We start from the raw sequence: 20,018 nt of genomic DNA on the forward strand, positions 1-20,018 counted from the left end.
CCCCCATTTATTCATGGTCTGCACCCGCCGAACGGTGTCCCGTCCACAACCAGGAGGCGCACGGCGGACGCGCACACGCCGTCAAAACGCTTCTGTTTTCCACGGTCCCTCAAACAGCAGACGACGTCACCGAAGGGCGGGTCACGCGCCTGCGCGGAGCCGCAGACCGCCTCGACGCGGGAAGCTTGTGTCGAGGCGGCGGCGGCGGCGGCTCCGGGAGCGAGGGCTGCGTGGGACGCTGCTCACGGCGGAGACGCTGCTCACGGCGTGGGACGCTGCTCACGGCGGGGACGCTGCTCACGGCGTGGGACGCTGCTCACGACGTGGGACGCTGCTCACGGCGGAGACGCTGCTCACGGCGGGGGACGCTGCTCACGGCGGGGGACGCTGCTCACGGCGTGTGACGCTGCTCACGGCGGGGACGCTGCTCACGGCGGGTGACGCTGCTCACGGCGTGTGACGCTGACGCTCCACGGAGTGACACACGCGCGCGTTGCGTCCGGTGGGCGCTCGAGCCGAAACCCAAACCGCGAATAACGGGGCTGCGGTAAAAGCGCGCGCGCTCGCCCGCGTCACAGCCTCTTTCCCAGATGATGCGGAAGAAACGCCGCTGCCCCGGGGAGGCTGCAGCCCACGCCGTCACCAGCAAGACCAACAGTAAGTATATGGAACGTGGCAGTGGGAGTTTTCTTTTGGTCACTGGAGGTGGGGGTGTAGTGAGGGTTCTGTTCTTTTTTTTGGGGGGGGGGGGGGGGGGGGTGTCCAACCATATTGACAGTTTATACACTTTTGTTTTTCAAACCAAATAAAGACCCGGATTACCACTTTAAATGATGACAGGGGACTAACGGGGGGGATCAGGAAAATGTTCCTTGCGGCCCACTGAGGATATTCCGTCTCATCACCTCCCAGGAACGAGGGCGGCTCGCTCGACCGGGCGCCAGCCCCAGGAAGCTGCTCGGGAGGAGCCCGGCGAGAGCGTGTTTGGAGGGTTCCTGCGCGAAGCGGGGCTGACGTTCGGCCACGGCGGCGCATCCAACCGGATTGGTAAACGCGGGCCGAGCACGGGGGGGGGGGTTTGTTGTGCGGCGAGCAAACGATTACATTTTACGATTTGACGCAGGCGAGTCACTAGTGTCTTCTTCTATCTAGCTGTGGACCAAGTAGTCTTCCAAAAAAGGATCCAGAAGAAGCTACGTAAAAGTCCCAGGTACCCCGGTGTGAGTACAAGATGCCTCTGCACCACCTAAGATAACGCATTCTCTCATTAAAATCGTCGGTCGGCCCCTGAGTTGATATGTAAACGGTCGTACAGATTGTCCAGGAGTTCGTCGCCGGGTTGGAGTCTCACATCGAGGACCCTGAACATTTCAGAAACTGCCTCCTTCCTTGTGTTCCGCAATTGGCTGATGGAGACGAGTGGTAATTTTAAGAACGCGCCTTCACCCAGAGAACAGCAAAATCCAAATAAACTGAGCTATTTGTAAAATTCTCCGCCTAGAGTTTACCGGACCACACATAGTGATACGTGAGGGTTTTGTTTTATGTTTCAGCTCCGCCAGCTCCTTCCAGGAGAGTCTGCTACGCATGTTTTTGGGGATTGAAATGCTGCAGGTACGATGAGGCAATCCCCTGAAAGACGCTTGCAATGTCGCCAAAAATGCCGAATATCACACTGCAGAGAGCCGTCCACACCCGCCGTGCAAGAGGGGGAAGCGCAATCACATTTTTTATATCGAGTTTATTTCATCAACTGAGAATCACTAATAAGAGATTCTGTTGAGTTCACCTGTGAATATAACCCCTTAATCAACCTTTTTTTCCCCTCCCTCGTTTTCAATGTTGCAGACCTCTGTGATCAAAACTTTGTTTGAAAAAATCCCGGAATTCATGTTTAACAGGCAAGTACCTTTTCAGCTACACATTTTTTTTTTTTCTCGTCAAAAATGATATTGTGGTGTTTGGTCAAACCGCTTTATCACAATAACTCTCCCACAGCGGTGCAGATGGAGGACTCAATATTCCTCGTGTCATTATCAACCAGCTCAAATGGCTTGACAGAGTTATTGACAGCAAGGTAGTGTCTCGTTTCTGTAAGTTTTGGATAAATCAAATTATTAAATGTTCCACCGTTTTGTTGCCATAACCGGCCAAATTGTGTACACCATGCTGTTGAGTTATATCGACGTCATTGATATTACAATAACGCCACGTCTAAATTCTCTGCAGGGATTGGCGGCTAAGCTGATGGAGCTGGTGTCCGTGGCCCCGGCGGAGATCCAGTGTGACGTCATCACCAGCCTGCCCGAGATGCTGGAGGACTCTCAGCATGACGACATCGCCGGGGAGCTGAAGTGAGTGTCCGTCTTCTCAGTGCGGGTGGTGCGCGCGCCGACGTATGCGTTACGTCAGAGGTTCCTCTGTTGTGCACGGCGGGGGAAGAACAGGGGCTGTGGATTTTCATCTCTTGCCCCTCTTTCTAGGTCCTTACTCCAGGAGAACACCCAGTTAACTGTCGCCATCCTCGATGCCCTCTCCAGTTTAAATCTCAGTTCCTTGTTGCTGGCTGAGGTAGCCTCCACCCCACACACACACACACACACGATAACACACACACACGATAACACACACACGATAACACACAGACTAAGATATCAAACACAGGTATGACCTAGTTCTTTATATCACCTACGATCGCAGATTCGAGGCGTTGTCATGGCGACCTTGGCAGCTGTGCAGCTGGAGGACCTGCCTGTGGTGGTGAAGTTCATCCTGCACTCAGTCTCTACTTCCGACGCGCATGAGGTCCGAACCAGTGAAAGTGATCTGCTCCAAACAAGTATTTATATATATATATATATATATATATATATATATATATATATATATATATATATATATGCGCTTTGGTCTCTTTGACCCCGGCGCTGCCCCCCCCCCCCCCCCCCCCCCCCACGCCAGGTGGTGAGCGATCTCCGCAGGAAGCTGGAGCTGGAGCTGTGCCTTCTGCCGCCGGCGCTGCAGGCCTCGGAGAGCAGCAGGAAGCGTAAGGCGCCAGCGTAAGTGGACACGGCGTCCTTGAGCGTGACAGTCCACTCGCGGGAATCGAACCTGTGTGATCGTCTCCCACACAGTCTAAAGTAATGGCGCTCTTTTTTTTCGGACGCAGGTCCTCCGCCCCCCGAGGTGCCGTCAGCGGTCAGGACAGCGTTGTTTTGGTGTTGGACGGAATCAAGTCGGCAGTGCGGTTCCAAAAGACCATATCTGAGGCTTGGCTGAAGGTGGGGGTTCCCGGCTTATCTAATCAACTATTGTGCTCAGGTTTTCTTTGTTTTTTTTTTTTTTAAACTGAATACATTCATAGACTTGCATGATGATCAATCTACTGCTTTTCAATAGGCAATAGAGAATGTCAACGAAGCGGAGGATCACAAGGTAAATGTAATCTCTGTTTCTTCAGGTCATTATTTTTCAACTTAAACTTAAGCCCTCACTACTTGGTGCTTTCCAATTCCAAGCACTGAATCGAAGACTGAAAATTTCAACTCCAATAATAACGAGATCAATGATTTTTTAAGGCCGTGTGGGTGATTATTTTCACTCAGCTATTTACCCACTGCTTTCTTTAAACAATTTCAAATGTAACGTGAAAAGGTACCTCAATTAATCTACGTCAGGTTACCTTGGTATTGGGTTTAGTTCCTTCAGATTTCTCCCTGAGCACAGACTTGGTCTCTGTCAGTGTTACCCGTGTGTGCATCGACATGTCGCATTGTGTTCCTCTGCCCTGCTATCTCAGGTCATCGATCTGCTGGTGCTGTTGATCCTCCATTCCACCAACTCCAACCACAGCCGCCGCGGGGCAGAGAGGCTGCTGAAGGCGAAAGTGAAGGCCGGCCAAATACAGGACGCTCTGCTGCAGAAGACCTTCAGGGGCTACGCCCAGGTGGGACTGTCTGGACAAGCAGAATGATGACCAGATCATGTTTGTGTTCCGTCGGCCGTATTATCATTCCCCTGTTTTTTCCATGCTGATTCTAGGTGTTGCGTGGGTGCTTTCCCTCCATCTTGGCCCTGGCTCAGTGTCTGCTGCGCTCGCCAGACTCCTGCATGGTGTTGTTCGGCGGCCACATGTACCGACTTTCATTCACAGCCTTTGACTCCTACTGCCAGCAAGTACGTACCGGATCCACCGTTTGATCATTTTAAGAATAGTATTGATATAAAGTAAACGCATGCTGTTCTGGGTGGTTAATGATGGGTTTTTGCAGATTCATTGTTGTTGTTTTCCAGGAGGTGGTGGGTTCCCTGGTCACCCATGTCTGCAGTGGCGTGGGCGGGGAGGTGGACGTCGCTCTGGAGCTGCTCTGCGGCCTCGTCACAGAAAGAACCTCCGAAATGGCACTTTATGCAGTCTTTGTCAAGGTGAGGAGGGGATCCGCGTCCTATGGATTCACATCAGAGACACCGCAATCTGTTTTGTATGAGTGTTGAGCTAAGAATGTCGTCTTCTGTAGGGAATCTTGGACTACATGGACAATCTGACGCCTCAGCAGATTCGCAGACTCTTCCAGCTGCTGAGCAGACTGGCCTTTGGACAGCAGCAAGGCACTCACATCCAGGTAGTAGGAAGAAGTATACACTTATATGGTCCTACCCCTTCTCCATAACTCATACAGTTGACAAAATATTTATCCTGTTTATCGTCAGGACGACATGCACATTGTGATCCGTAAACAGCTGTCCAGCACCGTGCCAAAGTATAAACGTATTGGCATCATTGGGGCTGTCATGGTGGTGGGCAGCATGGGAGCGGGCAGGTAGGAGTCTTTTCAGTTTTAAAACTCACGTTGTAACCGCCAAATGGGCTTTTGTGTTATACAGTTATTTAAATTTAATTGCCATTCAATCAGAATCTTGCACTGAAGTGAGACCAGTACAATAAAGTGAACATATAATGATTGGGGGGTAAAAAAAGAGAGCATTTCAATTTTGTATATTGTATAATAAATAAATTTGCAGAAATATAATTATAAATCGGTATTGACCAAAGCAAAAGGGACCAAGACAAAATAATAGCAGTTTAAAGACTAATTTGTACAGATGGGAACCTTTTGGCACCTAGTCTCCTTTACAGACAGCAGAGAATGTCAAGTCTCATCTACATGAATTCATCCTGCACAACAATTATTCATGTTCTTCACCCCCCCCCCCCCCCACCTCCAGGCCTAAAACGGAGGGTAAACAAGCTCAGGAAATATCCCAGGACACCTACAGACAGGTGAACATGACTCAGTAGGAAGGAGGCTACTTTTTAAGGTGGCTTTAATGAGGGGGTTCAGTTTTGGAATTTTAAGAAGACGTCTTTAACCCGTCACCTGAATGCACAGAGACGTGTGATTATAACATTTAGTTCCTAACGTGTGTGTGTGTGTGTGTGTGTGTGTGCGTGTGCGTGCGTGCGTGCGTGCGTGCGCACGCGCCGCAGGTCACAGCTCTGCTGGAGCTCGTCCAGTCGTGCAGTGTAAGCTCTGCTGAGGCTGCAGCTCTGTACTATGACGAACTCGCCAACCTGGTCCTCAACTCCACCCTGGACCCGCTGGTGCAGGTCCGTCTCACATAGACACCCAACACAGCAGAGAATAGAAATCCTATAATGGGTTGCGACAATGGGGTAGCGGGTAATGGGTAACTTTTATAGCCATAGAATGCATAGGCGACTTCACCCCCCACCCAACTGGCAAAGCAGTGTACTTGTTTAGAGGTTTAGTCAGATTGATCCATTGATTGTTGATAAAATGGAGACTGTGACTAGCTTCACTTAATTCTCTTGTATACAAACCTGCCTGGCTGTGTAAGCTCCGGCTCTTGCTGTTTATCTTGTCCTCCGTCCAACAGGAGTGGATAGGCAAGAGCGTGCTGGACGAATTCCAGGACGACTTTGTCATCGATCTCGGGCCGGACTTGAACGGGTGAGCTTCCAAAGCCGCTGTACGCCTGCTGACAACCACATAAACACACGTTACACGCACACGTCACCGGGACAGCGCGGCGGTTAGATGACACGCTTCCCACGTCATCACATTCCAGCTCCTTCCCCTTCCCCGCCTGCGTGCTGTACAACCTGGACGAGGATGAGAGTCAGGGAGGCATCGCCGTCAACCTGCTGCCGATACTGAGCGAGGACCTTCACCACAGGGGGGAGTTGTGGAGTCACGACAAGACCAAAAGGTCCGAACGCAACGTGTTGAAATTGGATTCATATATCATAATTTGTAAAGCACAGACATTTGTTGGCATAGTATACTGTATATTATATTGGGGGGGACAGTTAATTTTACTCAACTAATGGAAAGCTGTCAAATTCACATTCTGTTTGTAACAACCTTTCTCTGCCTTCAAATTCCTTTGACATTTGGATGAAAACATAATGGAATCCAACGATGAAATCTAATGGAAGAATTTTGCGAAGTAGTTGCTAAAATACTTGCGTTAAGATGATTATATCATAACTGTGGCTCTTTCCTCCTGGGGATGAATGGAGTGCTATCTTGAGGGTGATGGAAGCAGTTTGTGTCCTTTTTCAAAGGAGAATTTCCAAGTACAAATAGTTGTTGTTGTGTTTTGCGATGCAGGCGTGTCTCTCCGCTCTGTCTGTCTCCGTTCTTCCGCCTCCTGAGGCTTTGTGAGGAGAAGCAGCACCAGGGAGACTTGGAGGAGATCGACGCCCTGCTGGGTGAGGAACGGCCAGCCCACAGCAACACCTCCGTCACAGCTCTACTGCTGTAAAAAAGCTTATCCATTGTGTGTGTGTGTGTGTGTGTGTGTGTGTGTGTGTGTGTGTGTGTGTGTGTGTGTGTGTGTGTGTGTGTGTGTGTGTGTGTGTGTGTGTGTGTGTGTGTGTGTGTGTGTGTCAGGCTGCCCTCTGTTACTGACGGATATGGGTGTGATGGATAAGATAGGGAGCCTGTCGAAAGCCGAGAAAGAGTTCCTCTGTACCCTGCTCTTCCACACCATCAACTGGTTCAGAGAGGTAACTACACCCGTCATTTACATTTATTCATTGGGCAGACGCTATTGTCCTAAGCGACTTACATGAGAGTCCAGAAACAATCAAAGCATACATCGACCATTGGAGCAACCTCGAACTTAAGTGCATGAGCTCCTGTTTCTCATTTCCACCAGAAACAAGTCCAAGATCATTTACATTTACATTTAGTCATTTATCAGACGCTTTTATCCAAAGCGACTTACAAGGGAGAATAACATTCAAGCTACATTGCGACAGAGACATTAGTGTAACAATAAATACTGCTAAGTAGTGCTAAGTAATTGTAAGTTAGGAGAGGAGGTACTCACTGAGGAGCTGGGTCTTCAAGTGCTTCTTAAAGACAGAGAGGGAGCTCCCTGCTCTGGTCATTTTTGGCAGCTCGTTCCACCAATGTGGAACTACAAATGAGAATAGCCTGGATTGCCGTGGCTGTATGGCCGGCAGAGCCAGGCGACGCTCATTTGACGAGCGCAGCACCTGGGGGGCAACATGTGCTCTTACAAGAGCATTTAAGTAGGTGGGAACATTCCCAGCAATCACTCTATAGGCCAGCATCAGAGACTTGAACTTGATGCAAGCGGCTACAGGTAACCAAGCGGCTACAGGTAACCAAGCGGCTACAGGTAACCAGTGGAGCTCGATGAGCAGCGGAGTGACATGTGCCCTCTTTGGCTGGTTGAACACCAGTTGTGCCGCCGCATTCTGTATCATCTGCAGCGGCTTCACCGCACAGGCCTCAAGCCTGTTAAGAGGGCGTTGCAGTAGTCGAGACGGGACATCACCAAGGTTTGTAGCAGCAGTTGAGTGGCATATTGGGTCAGGTACGGCCTGACTTTTCGGATGTTGAGTGGTGCGAAGCGGCAGGACCGGGAGACGGCGGCAACATGGCCCGAGAATGTCAGTTGGTCATCAATAATGACACCAAGATTCCTTGCAGCCTTGGTAGGAACAAGAGATAGAGTCGATTTTAATATCAATGTTGTGATAAATACCTTGTTTGACCGAGAAGACCAGCAGTTCCGTTTTCGCCAGATTTAGTTGAAGATGATAATCCTTCATCCATGTGGATATGTCAGCGAGACAATCCGAGATCCGCATCGAGACAGTAGGGTCGTCGGGCGGGAAGGACAGATAGAGTTGAGTATCATCCGCATAGCAGTGATATGAAAAGCCATGTGAGCGGATGATCGGGCCCAGTGAGGTGGTGTATATGGCAAAGTGGAGGGGTCCTAGCACCGAGCCTTGGGGCCCCCCTGTGGTGAGGTTGTGCGGCACAGACAGCTGGCCTCGCCATGTCACACTGAACGAGCGCCCAGTAAGGTAAGATTCGAACCAGGAAAGTGCACTGCCCGTTATGCCCATACTTGAGAGTATGGACAGGAGTATGCTGTGATTGACATTGTCAAAAGCAGCTGATAAGTCTAGCAGAATGAGAACCGAGGATTTGGCAGCAGCTCTAGCAGTTTTTAAGGCCTCTGTCACAGACAACAGGGCTGTTTCAGTGGAGTGAGCACTTTTGAAGCCAGATTGAAGTGTATCGAGAAGGTTGTTTCTTGACACAGCAAGATAGCTGCAAGGCGGGGGTTCCCAAGCATTTCAGGACTCACAGCCCCCCAAATCTCCAAAGTGTTGGCGGCCCACATCCGACCCGAAGTAATACGGGAGCCAAACAGTGCGTTCTCAGAGGATGTATATTTTATCAATCATACGCATTCTCATACATACAGTGCAGTAGTGGCAAAACAAAATAAGAGGTGGGTTAAAAATAACCTTATCTATGCAACTTTTGTGTAATGTTAGTCACGGTATCTAGTAAGCGCTGTCTGAAGGGCGCAGTGTTTTGAATGTAGCCTAACGACTCACACCAGCGCTGATCAAACCAACAATAACAGGAGCACATTCGTATGAACTCACCTCATGAAAAGGCTGATGTAGCATGGCAGATGCCAAATGCTTGATGTCTGGCTGAAGGGACGACAGTCTCAGTCGAGGATCCGGCTCAACATTCAGTTTATTCCCGTATCTCATCTTCAATGCCACAAGCGCCGAAAATCTCAGTCTCCCAGAGGTATGTCGTCGGGAGAGGCATCAGAAATTGCACAACTGTTGTGCGGATCGGGACACTAAGAAACAACGTGAAGCCAAGAGTCTGTCAGGTGCTTCTGTAAGAAAGCCAGTTTCAGTGCGCTGTCGCAGGAGAGCTCCACAGGGCCACCCTTCTCTTCCGCGCTCAGGCCTGCGAGGGTCTCGTCACCGTGGCTGACGAAAGGGCTTTTCCCATCCAGCTGCACTGCACATCTGGGATGGAGAAGTATTCGCGCTGCTCGGTCCTCAAACCACACAGGTGCTCTTTGACATGACTGATCACGGTGACGGGAAGCCGCATTTCTTCCTCTGTCAAAAAATCCCGCAGATTCTCAAACGAGTCAACGTTTGACCGGTCAACTCGCCTGGACCACATCTCCATTTTTCTTACGGTCGCTTCTATTTTATTCTGGACATTGAACATGGTCACTGCTTTTCTTTGGAGACTGAGGTTGGGTCCATTTAAGTGTCTGAAAATGTCGGCCAGGTATCCCATTTTAGCCAGCCACTCAAACTCACCGAAGCGATGTGCGAGCTTAAACTTCATCGCGCAATCACCTCATCGCGCAATTCAAAAAGTTGCATCAGCACCTTTCCCCTTGGGAGCCACCGGACTTCGCTGTGTAACAGAAGCTGCTTGTGGTCACTACCATCTCGTCACATGAAAATGTAAAATAAAGGTGATTGCAGTGGGCGGCTTTTGATGAAGTTGACTCTGACCGCCTCATCTAGAACAGTCTTTAGGTCCGCAGCATTTTCTTTACAGCCAGTGCTGCTCTGTGTATACTGCAGTGGACGGATGCTACGAGTGGAGCCACAGCTTTCCCCCGAGTGATGACTCCACTGTGCTGGCCCAGCATCGCACAGGCTCCATCAGCGCTCACTCCCACACATTTGGACCAATCGATCCCGTTTGAAAGTATGAACGCCTTCAGAATGTCAAAAATGGCCTCAGCAGTTGAACTTGTCGGTAAAGATTTGCAAAACAGGAACTCTTCTTTTATCTCTAATTTTTCTCATACCTTACATAGGCAAGCAGGTTTGAGAGATTTGTGATGTCTGGCGATTCATCCAGTATGAGGACATAAAAACGACTCTCTGACACATTCTCTGCTATCTTGTCAATCCTGCGTCTGACTGAGTTATCAGACAGTGAGATGAGGTTGATTGGCTTGCAGGCATTCTCTCCCAACCTCACCCCCACTATCTCTTTTGTGGCAGGAAGAATTAAATTCTCTCCGATTGTATGCGGCTTACCAGGCTTGTCTATGAGTCGGGCGACCCGATAGGACGCTTCCGCTGCCCTTGCGTTCTCGGTGCCCATATATGACGTTTCGATGACTTTATTCTTGTCCTGATACTCCTTGAGTTTATTATCGAAAAATTCAAGCGGCTGTTTTGTCTCGAGGTGACTGTGACCAAAAAAATCCCAATCATAAATGTTCAACGCTATACTTTCTTTATCCTTTATCTTTTGTTTGACAGGCGGGACTGTCCCGCCTGACCGATATCCCGGCAGGACATTGCGGGTGGATGATGTACCAATGGCGTCTTTCCTTTTCAGTGTGCCTGATGCTAGCCAACTATCCATTTTGATTGTCACCTCAAGTTCAAAAATGTACAGGTGCACGTCAATTGTGGTCCGGCACTCGATCAACGAACGTAGTAGCTCCTACCATAGGTTCCGAGTGGTCAGTGATGATGCATTTTTGAAGGTTTTAAAGAAAAAAACCCATGAATTTATAATTTGTTTTACATTTAAAAACGTTTTTGAAACGAATTTATTATATATATTTTTTGCAATAAAATCTCTTTTGCCCACGATTTGGCAGTCCACTTGCAATACCCTTGTGGCCCACCAGTGGGCCACGGCCCATAGATTTGGAATCACTGCTGTAAGGAATCATAATAAAATAACGTCGTTTGTATTTTTTTTTTGTATGTTGAACATTGAATCAAAATAACAACTTGAAAGCTAAGCACCATTAACAACTTCTGTGCTGTTGTTAGTGCATTATGTCAATACAACAACTTACAACTAGTCAGCATCCTCGACTCAAATATATGTGCATTATGTCAATACAACAACTTGGTCAATACAAAGAGGTGTTTCTTGAAGGTTGTGAGTGTCTCTGCAGAGCGTAACGAGCTGGGTAGCTTCTTCCACCATTGGGGCACCACGTATGAGAAGAGTCTGGATTGAGAACTCATTCCACGCAGTGGAGGCACCATCAGCTGCGGCTCAGTGTCAGCCCTCAAAGAGCGGGTTGGGGCATATGGCCTGATACGTGATGCAATGTGTGTGGGTGCAGATCCAGTGACTGCCCTGTAGGCCAGCATCCAGGATTTGAACTAGATGCGGGCAGCTACAGGGAGCCAGAAGAGAGTGATGAAGAGAGATCTGCAAGATCGGGAGACAGAGGAAATTTGATCAGAGAAAGTTAGCTGGTCGTCAATCACTACTCCAAGATTTCTCGCAGACTTGGATGGTTTTAATGATGATGAGCTGAGCTGAACATTTCTGTGGTTCTGAATGGTTGGACTTACCGGGATGATGATGATGTTCTGTCCTGGAGAGGTTCAGTTGATGTGGCATTCTTTCATCCAGACAGATGTCTGCCAGGCAGGCAGAGTTTCTCACAGAGACAGTGGTATCTCATGGAGGAAAGGAGAGGTAGAGCTGGGTGTCCTCAGCGTAGTAATAGCAGGAGAAACCATGCGACTGGATGACCGATCCCAGTCAGGGGGTCTACAATGAGAAGAGGGCCGAGCACAGATCCCTGTGGAACACCGGTCCTTACCTGGTGTGACCTGGTCCCAGATACTGATCAGAACAGCTACCTTGTGGACAGCTCTTGCTGCCCGCAGTGTCCACGCGGTCTCGGTGGAGTGGCTGCTTTAGAAGCCAGGCTGGTTAGGATGCACAGGTTAATCTGTGTGAGAAAAAGATTAGTTTGTTTAAATACCCCACGGTCAAGTGTTTCGGATAGAAATGGCAGAAGTGAGACAGGTCTGTAATTTTTTTATTTCTGGTATTTTCTACTTTGTGCTATGATTAATGGTTAAACTCCATAACTATTTCATTTACAAGATGTTAGCACCATTAGCTAATGCTCAATAATTACATTTAGCGCCTGTTAGCGCCACAACTATAATATAGAAACTAAATAATATCAAAGAATAATGTATGTTAAAGAGGAAATCTAGTTCAATTTATTACTACAGATTTATGTCATCGACCTAGAAATTGCAAGTAGGTGCATCCCGAATTTGTTTGTGGAGTTTGTGAGACGCATCTTGTTTGTCTTCTTTTTCCAGGTTGTAAATGCCTTCTGTCGACAAAAAGAAATTGAGATGAAGATCAAAATAATGACTCGTCTGCAGAACATCACCTACCTCCAGACGCTGTTGGAGAAGGCTTTAGCCGGTACGTTTGTATCTACACATGTCTTAAAGGAATGGCTTAAGAGCGTTATGGCCTAAGTTACTTTATTTAGACAGATAAGCATATCAACTGATGTTTCCCCACTGTTTATGCCTCAGCATCACCTGGATACGTTCCCCCTCTTGCCAACTTTGACGGTGAGACTCCAGAGGGATTTTCTCTTCCTTCCTCTGCTGCTGCAGCAAACAAACCAAAGAAAGGTAAAAATAAATCTCCACCAGGAAATAACAGGAAGTAGGTGACGCCTGCAGAATAACTTGTCATGAAAGTATTCATGCATTGTCTGATCAGGGGTTCCCAACCCTTTACCCTAAACCAAACCAAATTAAATATAAGAACCCTCTTTTTTTAAAAGACCCAATACTTTTTTTTTTTTCACAGTTCATGTTTGAAGCAACATTGATTGCTTTGACTATTAGGAAACGTATGACTTAAATCGTCCAAGGCCTCGCAACCCCCCCCCGTCTGTGATCCCCTGTGAGCGTCTGGCCCCTCAGGTTGGGAATCCCTGTTCTAGATGGATACAATGAGCTGATGCTGTCCTTCACTCTGATGAAGAAAGTGCCTAGCTGTGCATTTTAGTGCCTTACAACGGCCATCTCTCAGACGGTACAGGGAAGAAGAGGAAAGCCTCCGCTAAGAACTCCTCGGAGACCAGCTGTCACGTGGAGGAGGGCGCCGAGGCGGAGGAGGAGACGCAGCAGGTGAACCCAAAACACGCGCCTCAGTTTTCACTTCGTTGGACAAAAATGAGCCTTTTCTGAGACTTGAGACGGCTCTCCTCCATCACACAGGAGGAGAAGGAGAAGGAGAAGGACGCCCGGCATGGCGTGAGTCTGGTGGCCTACCGCCCTTTCTTCCGGGAGCTCGACATGGAGGTGCTCAGCATCCTGCAGTGCGGCCTCCTCTCCCGCTCGCTGCTGGACACCGAGCTCCACACCAAGGTAGGTCGGCGGAACTGGGAGAGGTCAGAGGTCATTGGAGTTGATGTGGAATCTTATTGCGGTGAATTCTGTGTCATTTAAACAAGTGGAGCGTGTGAGGGAAATGCACTGATAATGTGTCAGTCGGTTCAAAACCCGGCGAGTGCTTCTCTCTTTCTCGCGTTGGGATCAGGTCTTGCTCATCACTCATGAGGTTGCTGTGTTCAGGTTCGAGAGGAGGTCCTGTTGGGCCCTGCGGAGCTGGTCTTCCTGCTGGACGACATGCTTCGCAAGCTGGAGTTCAGTCTCACAGCCGCCCCCGCCAGAAGAGCGCCGTTCCTCAGGGTATGAAAACAAGCCTGAGTTTGGGAATCTGCACAAAAACGCGCTCAGATTTGATTGCACATTGTATGTGAGTTTAGAGGATCTTTCCTGTTATCACGCTGTGATTTTTAACTGAACTATAATCCTGAGTTCCAAAGTGTTTCTAATACCAGAGCATTGTATTAAATATAATTAAGCGCTGTTCAACGGATTTCTTAAATTTCTTGGGGAATTCGTTTTGTGTCGATCTTGCCTGGTCATAAACACTCAAGATGAATCGTTGAAGTAGCACGGCTTTTGAGATGCTGGAAGGTGTGTTTCCCTAATTTCCAAGGAGCTAGGCTAGACGCTTCCCTCCGCAGCCTTGCATTGAGCTAACACACTGACCAAGCAGCCTGTCGCTGTCTTGGTGCTGGACACACAGGTATAGAATTGCTATTGGAATCAAACGCACCGTGGTATTCAAGGGAACTGTGAGCTACTGTCTCACCGAGCCCCCTACGGTCAGACTGTTTGTATTGTCCAATTTCTAAATTCAGTTGTGACATGCCTGTCGTTACATCAGCTTTTCCCAAGCTTCTCTCTTGTTGCTCCCATTATTTGATGCACCTTGTCCTCTCCCTACCCCGTTTCTATTTGAGCTGGGATGTTTGAGGGTTAAGGGAGGATAAAGTGTCAGGGAAGTGGTGCGTGGAGGGTAAAGGAACACTTATTAATGTGTTAATTTATTGTGACCCCTTCATGACCCCTCTATAGCAACGAGATTTTGAATGAGAAACAACGTTGTTATTTTTTATGTATTATTACAGGGGAGGACAGACAGGAGCGTGGGCTTCTCCCACCTGCAGCAGATGAGTGCGAAGGATGTTGCTTCCTGCTGCGTCCAGCTGCTCCCCGCCCTCTGTTCACACCTGGAGAACTGCCACAATCACTTCCAGGTACACACACACACACACACACACACACACACTCACATACGTATACACACACTCACTCACATACGTACACACACACACACACACACACACACACACACACACGTATACACACGCTCACTCACATACGTACACACACACACACACACTCACATACGTATGTACACACACACTCACTCACATACATATGTACACACACACACACACACACACACACACATTTGTGACATGTCAAAACACTGCTGGAGCTACGCCGGAGCTGCTTCCGGTCCTTGCCGAGGACGTAGAGACCACCACCGCAGCCAACTTGTGCCTCTCCACAAATGGAACTCCGTGTATGGCGACGCAAGCGCCGTGATTGGCCCGCTTGTTTTGGGCCCCGTGCGTATTTCCGCCACCTAATGTCCTCCGCATTCCAATTGGTAGCAAAAAATTATTTATTTATTTTTATTTTTTTAAATAACACCAGCACTGTTACGATTAAACGTATTGCTATTACTATTAAAAATACAAAGATTGAGAACTCATGTTAAATATAATACTGTGGATGACTGGGTTGGACATTACAGAATGTGAATTATGAGAAGATCCGTCAGGATTGAGCCAGTCCCTTTCATTAGAAAAGTAAAATATACATTTTTTAAATATAAATATTTTGCAAGAGTGTGGCTCACACTGCGACGAGTGGTGCGGCGGATTTGGGGTAAAACAATAAGATGTGCATTAATTGTAAAAGAGGGCGGGGCGCTTCCAGTGACGTCTGTTGTCAGCATCTGCAGAACTACGAGTCGCTCAACGCTGCCGACTGTTTGTTTTCATAGACGCTGCTGTCGGAGAACAACGGGGTGGTGGACGGCCCTGCCACCGATGCTCAGGAGCATCTCCTGCTCTCCTCCGCCTACCAGCTGCTGCTGCAGGTCCTGAACGCCACCTTCAGCTGGTGAGGAAACACAGCGCCAGTGTCTGGTTTTTAAAACTTCAAAACAGTGGCACAGATATTTGGATCAGACTCTAAAATAGGGTATTGGTACTTTTAGTGGTATTACAGCTAAAAGGACCTGATACCAAGAGCCAAATCGCACACATTTAAAGAGAAACCTGTCTTTTGACAGATTGAAACACGTTGAGTAGATTAATAAATCAGTTAAGCACATTAATTACATGTTGAGTTTCATTTTATATTGTCCTTAAAGTAACTCTGTAAGAACATAAAGTTTTAAGAATTGATATAGTGGTATGGGTGTTGAAACTATTATGCCTGTATTTGCATCTTTCTAGCTTGTGTCCTGTTTAGTAGCATCCTGGGATTGTGTGTGTGTGTGTGTGTGTGTGTGTGTGTGTGTGTGTGTGTGTGTGTGTGTGTGTGTGTGTGTGTGTGTGTGTGTGTGTGTGTGTGTGTGTGTGTGTGTGTGTGTGTGTGTGTGTGTGTGTGTGTGTGTGTTAGGTCTGGCTTCTCCCATCCTGGACAGCGTACTCTGTTGAGGAATGCTTTGGGAATTTTGGCCGGGCGCCTTAAAGAAGAGGGGGCAGAGCTGACCCTGGAGCAGCTGGTCAAGTGAGTGATGAAAAGTACAGGGGGTCACATAAGGAGCGGGAACACCAGAAGTGTCTAGCAGCCCCACCAATGTGTTTTTGTTTTTGTTTTTTTAACCCGGCTCATGTTCAGAGACAGCTTCCAGTACCTTGTGAACTTCTGCAGCACCATGCCGAGCCTCGGCACAGCCCTGTGTCTCTCTCAGCTCCTGTCCACTGTGGCAGAGAGAGGAGGGAACGCCGCAGCCTACAGGGAGCAGACCGGTCAGTGTGACACATTCAAACCACTCTGTCTCTCTGGTGGACGGCCACGGTGACCGGTGTTTTTTCGCTTTCCCCACCAGCATCACTCGCCCGCCGTTTCCTGACCCAGGAGTGGGTGACGGCCGCCGGGGAGAGGGAGAGAGGCGTCAAATTCAATGAGGGACTTCAAACTCTCCTCAGGTGTGTGTGTGTGTGTGTGTGTGTGTGTGTGTGTGTGTGTGTGTGTGTGTGTGTGTGTGTGTGTGTGTGTGTGTGTGTGTGTGTGTGTGTGTGTGTGTGTGTGTGTGTGTGTGTGTGTGTGTGTGTGTCCTGCGATTTATTTTTAATTTATTTTTTTAGTATCTATCTGGAGCACGTGGATGACGTTCTGAAGGCGGTGGAGGAGATCGCAGGAGAAGGCGTACCCGAGCTGCTCAACGCCGCCAAGGACGAAAGCGCCAAAACATGGCCGACCCTCAGCAGGTGGAGCTGCAAGACGTCATCCTTGTTGTTCTCTCTTCCAAAAAGGCCTAAGGAGTTGAATGAAAAGACAGGTGTTGCTGTGTTGCTCACCCTCCCTGACGCCCTGCTCCTCCTCCAGGCAGACCTTCCTGGTGTTCTACAAAGCCATGATGGCGGAGCTGGAGAAGGCCGTGAGGAGGATTCCCACCAGCAGAACCAGCGACAGCGCCGAGGTAACGGCAGCGCTGCCGTCCGGCCGTCGGAGGGTTGCCAGTTTGATCCCTCAGCTCCGACCACCAGCGCCTCCACCCTCCTCTGCGTGTTAGTGGTTGAATCAGAGGCGTTGAGTGTGATTGTGAAGCGCTTGGAGTGTTTAGAAACGTGCTATTTGAAGGCCATTCCAGGGTTCTCAGTGTGTTTGGACAAAGCAGAACCTTTTTTATCGGAGCTACAGTATTTTACAATTGAAAATCACCCCACAATTAAACTGTGCCTAACAGACTGAACAGTTTTAAATGTGCAGATATTCTGTCCTTGGTTTTTAAGATGCTGATGGACCCTTTTGGCTTAAAAAAAAGCACTAGGTTTAAAATATATATGTTCTTCTGCCTAATTCACAACAGAATGTATGTTAATGTGAGGTTATTTTCCCAGATAGGCCTATTTATTTTCCCATCAGATATGGATTTGCTTTTTCCACACTTAATCACCGCGGCACGGTGTCTGCGCTCTGTCCCTTCGGCGAGGAGTGGAGACGGATGGTCGATATTATGTTTCGGGTGCAGGCCTATAACCTACACCAACGTTTATTCAACGATTTTGTAGCATTCAAGGCAATCACTTGTTATTATTTAAATAATTCAATGACTTGTTTCAACTTGACGTCTGAAAATGAAACCATTTTTCCGAATCAACAATGCATTTCTTCGCCTGCATTTGCGAATTTTTGGCTAAAATAACAATTATAAATGCTGAATTGGATATTCAGTTTTAAAAAACACTAGAGAATCGTGTGGTTTTACCCACATGTGATGGCAGTCTTACATAGCGAGATGATGACTAAGCGGCGTCTGAAATAAAACCTGATTTGCCTACGCGGCGCCTATGTGCAATGGGCGTGCATTATGGGATGGGACAGGAGGCAGTCGACATCGCGGGCACAAAAAAAAAACCTCTATGATAGGCCCACCTACGAATTCTGAGAAAGCGAAACTCCTGCAGCGCACGCCGCCACGTGCACAGGCACAATCAGCTGCCTCTCCTGTTTGGAACATACTACCGTTGTTTTTATTTCATTTTTTTTATGTTTTGAATAGGCTTTAAACAGTAACGTTTTTAGATAAAAAATTATAAAAAAGAAATTTCGATTTTACCTTCTACGTTTTGTTTGCGTCCGTCCTTCCAGAGCCAGAGTGAGAAGCTTCTGACGTGGAACCTTGCTGTCAGAGACTTTCACATTCTGGTCCAACTCGTGAAGGTACAGTACGTGCGTTATTTGTGCATGTCAGTGAGTACTTGCTTAACACATTTCTAGCGGTGGGACAGGGTACATTGTGAGACAAATGTTTTCCAGGCTCTGATTTCCGATTGTACGCCGGATTTTGCTCACTTGTAGGTGAAGGTGAAATACTTATTTTCCGTCTTCCCCAGGTGTTCGACAGCAGGCCGGTGCTCAACGCGTGCCTCAAGGTGAGCTCCCTCTCTCGGCCGAAGCAGATCCCACGTTCTGCCGACGTTCTGTGTTCACTCTCTCTGGTGTTCTTTCAAAGTATGGCCGCCTCTTCCTTGAGTCTTTCCTGAAGTTGGGAATGCCGCTGCTGGATTGCAGTTTCAAGAAGCACAAGGTACGCAACACATGTACGCAACCCACACGCACTGGGGTCGCAACACCAAAACAACAAACATCAAATTGGCATCATTTAGGGAATGGGGGAGAGATGAACAGGAAGTGCGGGATGATCCATGAGGTTCTTTCTTGCTGCTGGGGAAATACCTCCATCTTCCTTTCCCTCGGTGTGGGATAATCAAATGCTGACTACTCCTAAAACCAACATGGAAATAATTTCACCCTTTTAGTCACATACATTTTAAGGCAAATGTTAAGTTAATATAGAGACTTTTTTACATGAACATGCAAGTACGTCGTTTGTTATAAACAGCATAATTGAAAATAATTAATTTTTTCCTGAGAAATTTATGAACTACTGCTGCTGCGAACACACCAGGATCCTGGTGGGATTCTCCTTTGCTTGGAATTAACAAACGCAGACAACTCATGTCAACGTATTTAGCTGATCCTCGCAAATCGTGTGCACGTGATTTTGCTCGTTCAGTCACAGAAATAACATGTAAAACCAAAACAAAACACGTACTTCGTGCATATATTCATGAGTGCCAAATGTTTTTCTTGGCTTGTATGTACCCACCACATCAGTGAACTTTATGAGGCTCTTAACACACGGAGCCAACTGTGCTCACGTCCCCACAGGAGGACGTCCAGAGCCTGCTCAAGACCTTCCAGCTCAGCACCAGGCAGCTGCATCACATGTGTGGACATTCAAAGGTACTTTTATTTATTTATCTATTTTTAAATAAGCGGAAAAATAAACGTCCTCTCTCCGCTGTCGGTAAAAAGAAACCAAAACCCTGGCTTGTGAGGTTTATCTCAGCGTGGGGGATATTCCAACCTCTCTGTTGTCTTTGTGTTCAGCTTCATCAGGACATGAGCCTAACCAACCATGTTCCAGCCCTGAAGAAGGGCCTGGAGCAGTTTATCTACCGTGTAAAGGCCATGTTGACACTAAACAACTGTCAGGAGGCGTTTTGGATGGGCAACCTCAAGAACCGCGACCTAAAGGTAGAATATTTGTTTGTTGATTACACTTGCTCTGTCCATAAGCTCTCGGGTCACACGGGCCTTGTGTATTGCATACTGTGAACATTAATTACACAAGACTGAAACTGTGTGTACTATTTGCTTATTTTTATCGAATGCATAATTGCTTCTTCTTTTTTAT

General features: G+C 47.9%; 1 protein-coding gene across 1 annotated transcript in view; it reads left to right on the forward strand.

The window, feature by feature from the left end:
- Positions 1 to 591: 591 nt before the first annotated feature.
- fancd2 (FA complementation group D2) overlaps positions 592 to 20,018 on the forward strand; it is a 21,188-nt gene continuing 1,761 nt past the window's right edge. The window contains exons 1-41 of the mRNA XM_079999994.1: positions 592 to 657; positions 913 to 1,047; positions 1,153 to 1,220; positions 1,316 to 1,422; positions 1,554 to 1,614; positions 1,849 to 1,901; positions 1,999 to 2,077; positions 2,230 to 2,354; positions 2,484 to 2,571; positions 2,701 to 2,805; positions 2,962 to 3,059; positions 3,170 to 3,281; positions 3,400 to 3,435; positions 3,800 to 3,946; positions 4,042 to 4,176; positions 4,294 to 4,425; positions 4,518 to 4,622; positions 4,711 to 4,820; positions 5,227 to 5,281; positions 5,489 to 5,608; positions 5,899 to 5,972; positions 6,091 to 6,231; positions 6,636 to 6,736; positions 6,918 to 7,033; positions 12,455 to 12,563; positions 12,680 to 12,781; positions 13,188 to 13,285; positions 13,376 to 13,525; positions 13,733 to 13,849; positions 14,638 to 14,766; positions 15,585 to 15,703; positions 16,208 to 16,318; positions 16,430 to 16,560; positions 16,641 to 16,740; positions 16,900 to 17,022; positions 17,141 to 17,234; positions 18,407 to 18,478; positions 18,652 to 18,690; positions 18,771 to 18,845; positions 19,490 to 19,564; positions 19,712 to 19,858. Coding sequence (XP_079856120.1) covers positions 594 to 657; positions 913 to 1,047; positions 1,153 to 1,220; positions 1,316 to 1,422; positions 1,554 to 1,614; positions 1,849 to 1,901; positions 1,999 to 2,077; positions 2,230 to 2,354; positions 2,484 to 2,571; positions 2,701 to 2,805; positions 2,962 to 3,059; positions 3,170 to 3,281; positions 3,400 to 3,435; positions 3,800 to 3,946; positions 4,042 to 4,176; positions 4,294 to 4,425; positions 4,518 to 4,622; positions 4,711 to 4,820; positions 5,227 to 5,281; positions 5,489 to 5,608; positions 5,899 to 5,972; positions 6,091 to 6,231; positions 6,636 to 6,736; positions 6,918 to 7,033; positions 12,455 to 12,563; positions 12,680 to 12,781; positions 13,188 to 13,285; positions 13,376 to 13,525; positions 13,733 to 13,849; positions 14,638 to 14,766; positions 15,585 to 15,703; positions 16,208 to 16,318; positions 16,430 to 16,560; positions 16,641 to 16,740; positions 16,900 to 17,022; positions 17,141 to 17,234; positions 18,407 to 18,478; positions 18,652 to 18,690; positions 18,771 to 18,845; positions 19,490 to 19,564; positions 19,712 to 19,858 — 4,158 coding nt within the window. The 5' untranslated portion in view covers positions 592 to 593. The remainder of the gene's footprint in view (positions 658 to 912; positions 1,048 to 1,152; positions 1,221 to 1,315; positions 1,423 to 1,553; positions 1,615 to 1,848; positions 1,902 to 1,998; positions 2,078 to 2,229; positions 2,355 to 2,483; positions 2,572 to 2,700; positions 2,806 to 2,961; positions 3,060 to 3,169; positions 3,282 to 3,399; positions 3,436 to 3,799; positions 3,947 to 4,041; positions 4,177 to 4,293; positions 4,426 to 4,517; positions 4,623 to 4,710; positions 4,821 to 5,226; positions 5,282 to 5,488; positions 5,609 to 5,898; positions 5,973 to 6,090; positions 6,232 to 6,635; positions 6,737 to 6,917; positions 7,034 to 12,454; positions 12,564 to 12,679; positions 12,782 to 13,187; positions 13,286 to 13,375; positions 13,526 to 13,732; positions 13,850 to 14,637; positions 14,767 to 15,584; positions 15,704 to 16,207; positions 16,319 to 16,429; positions 16,561 to 16,640; positions 16,741 to 16,899; positions 17,023 to 17,140; positions 17,235 to 18,406; positions 18,479 to 18,651; positions 18,691 to 18,770; positions 18,846 to 19,489; positions 19,565 to 19,711; positions 19,859 to 20,018) is intronic.

Source organism: Zeus faber (assembly GCF_960531495.2).
Source record: "Zeus faber genome assembly, chromosome: 5".
NCBI lineage: Eukaryota > Metazoa > Chordata > Actinopteri > Zeiformes > Zeidae > Zeus > Zeus faber.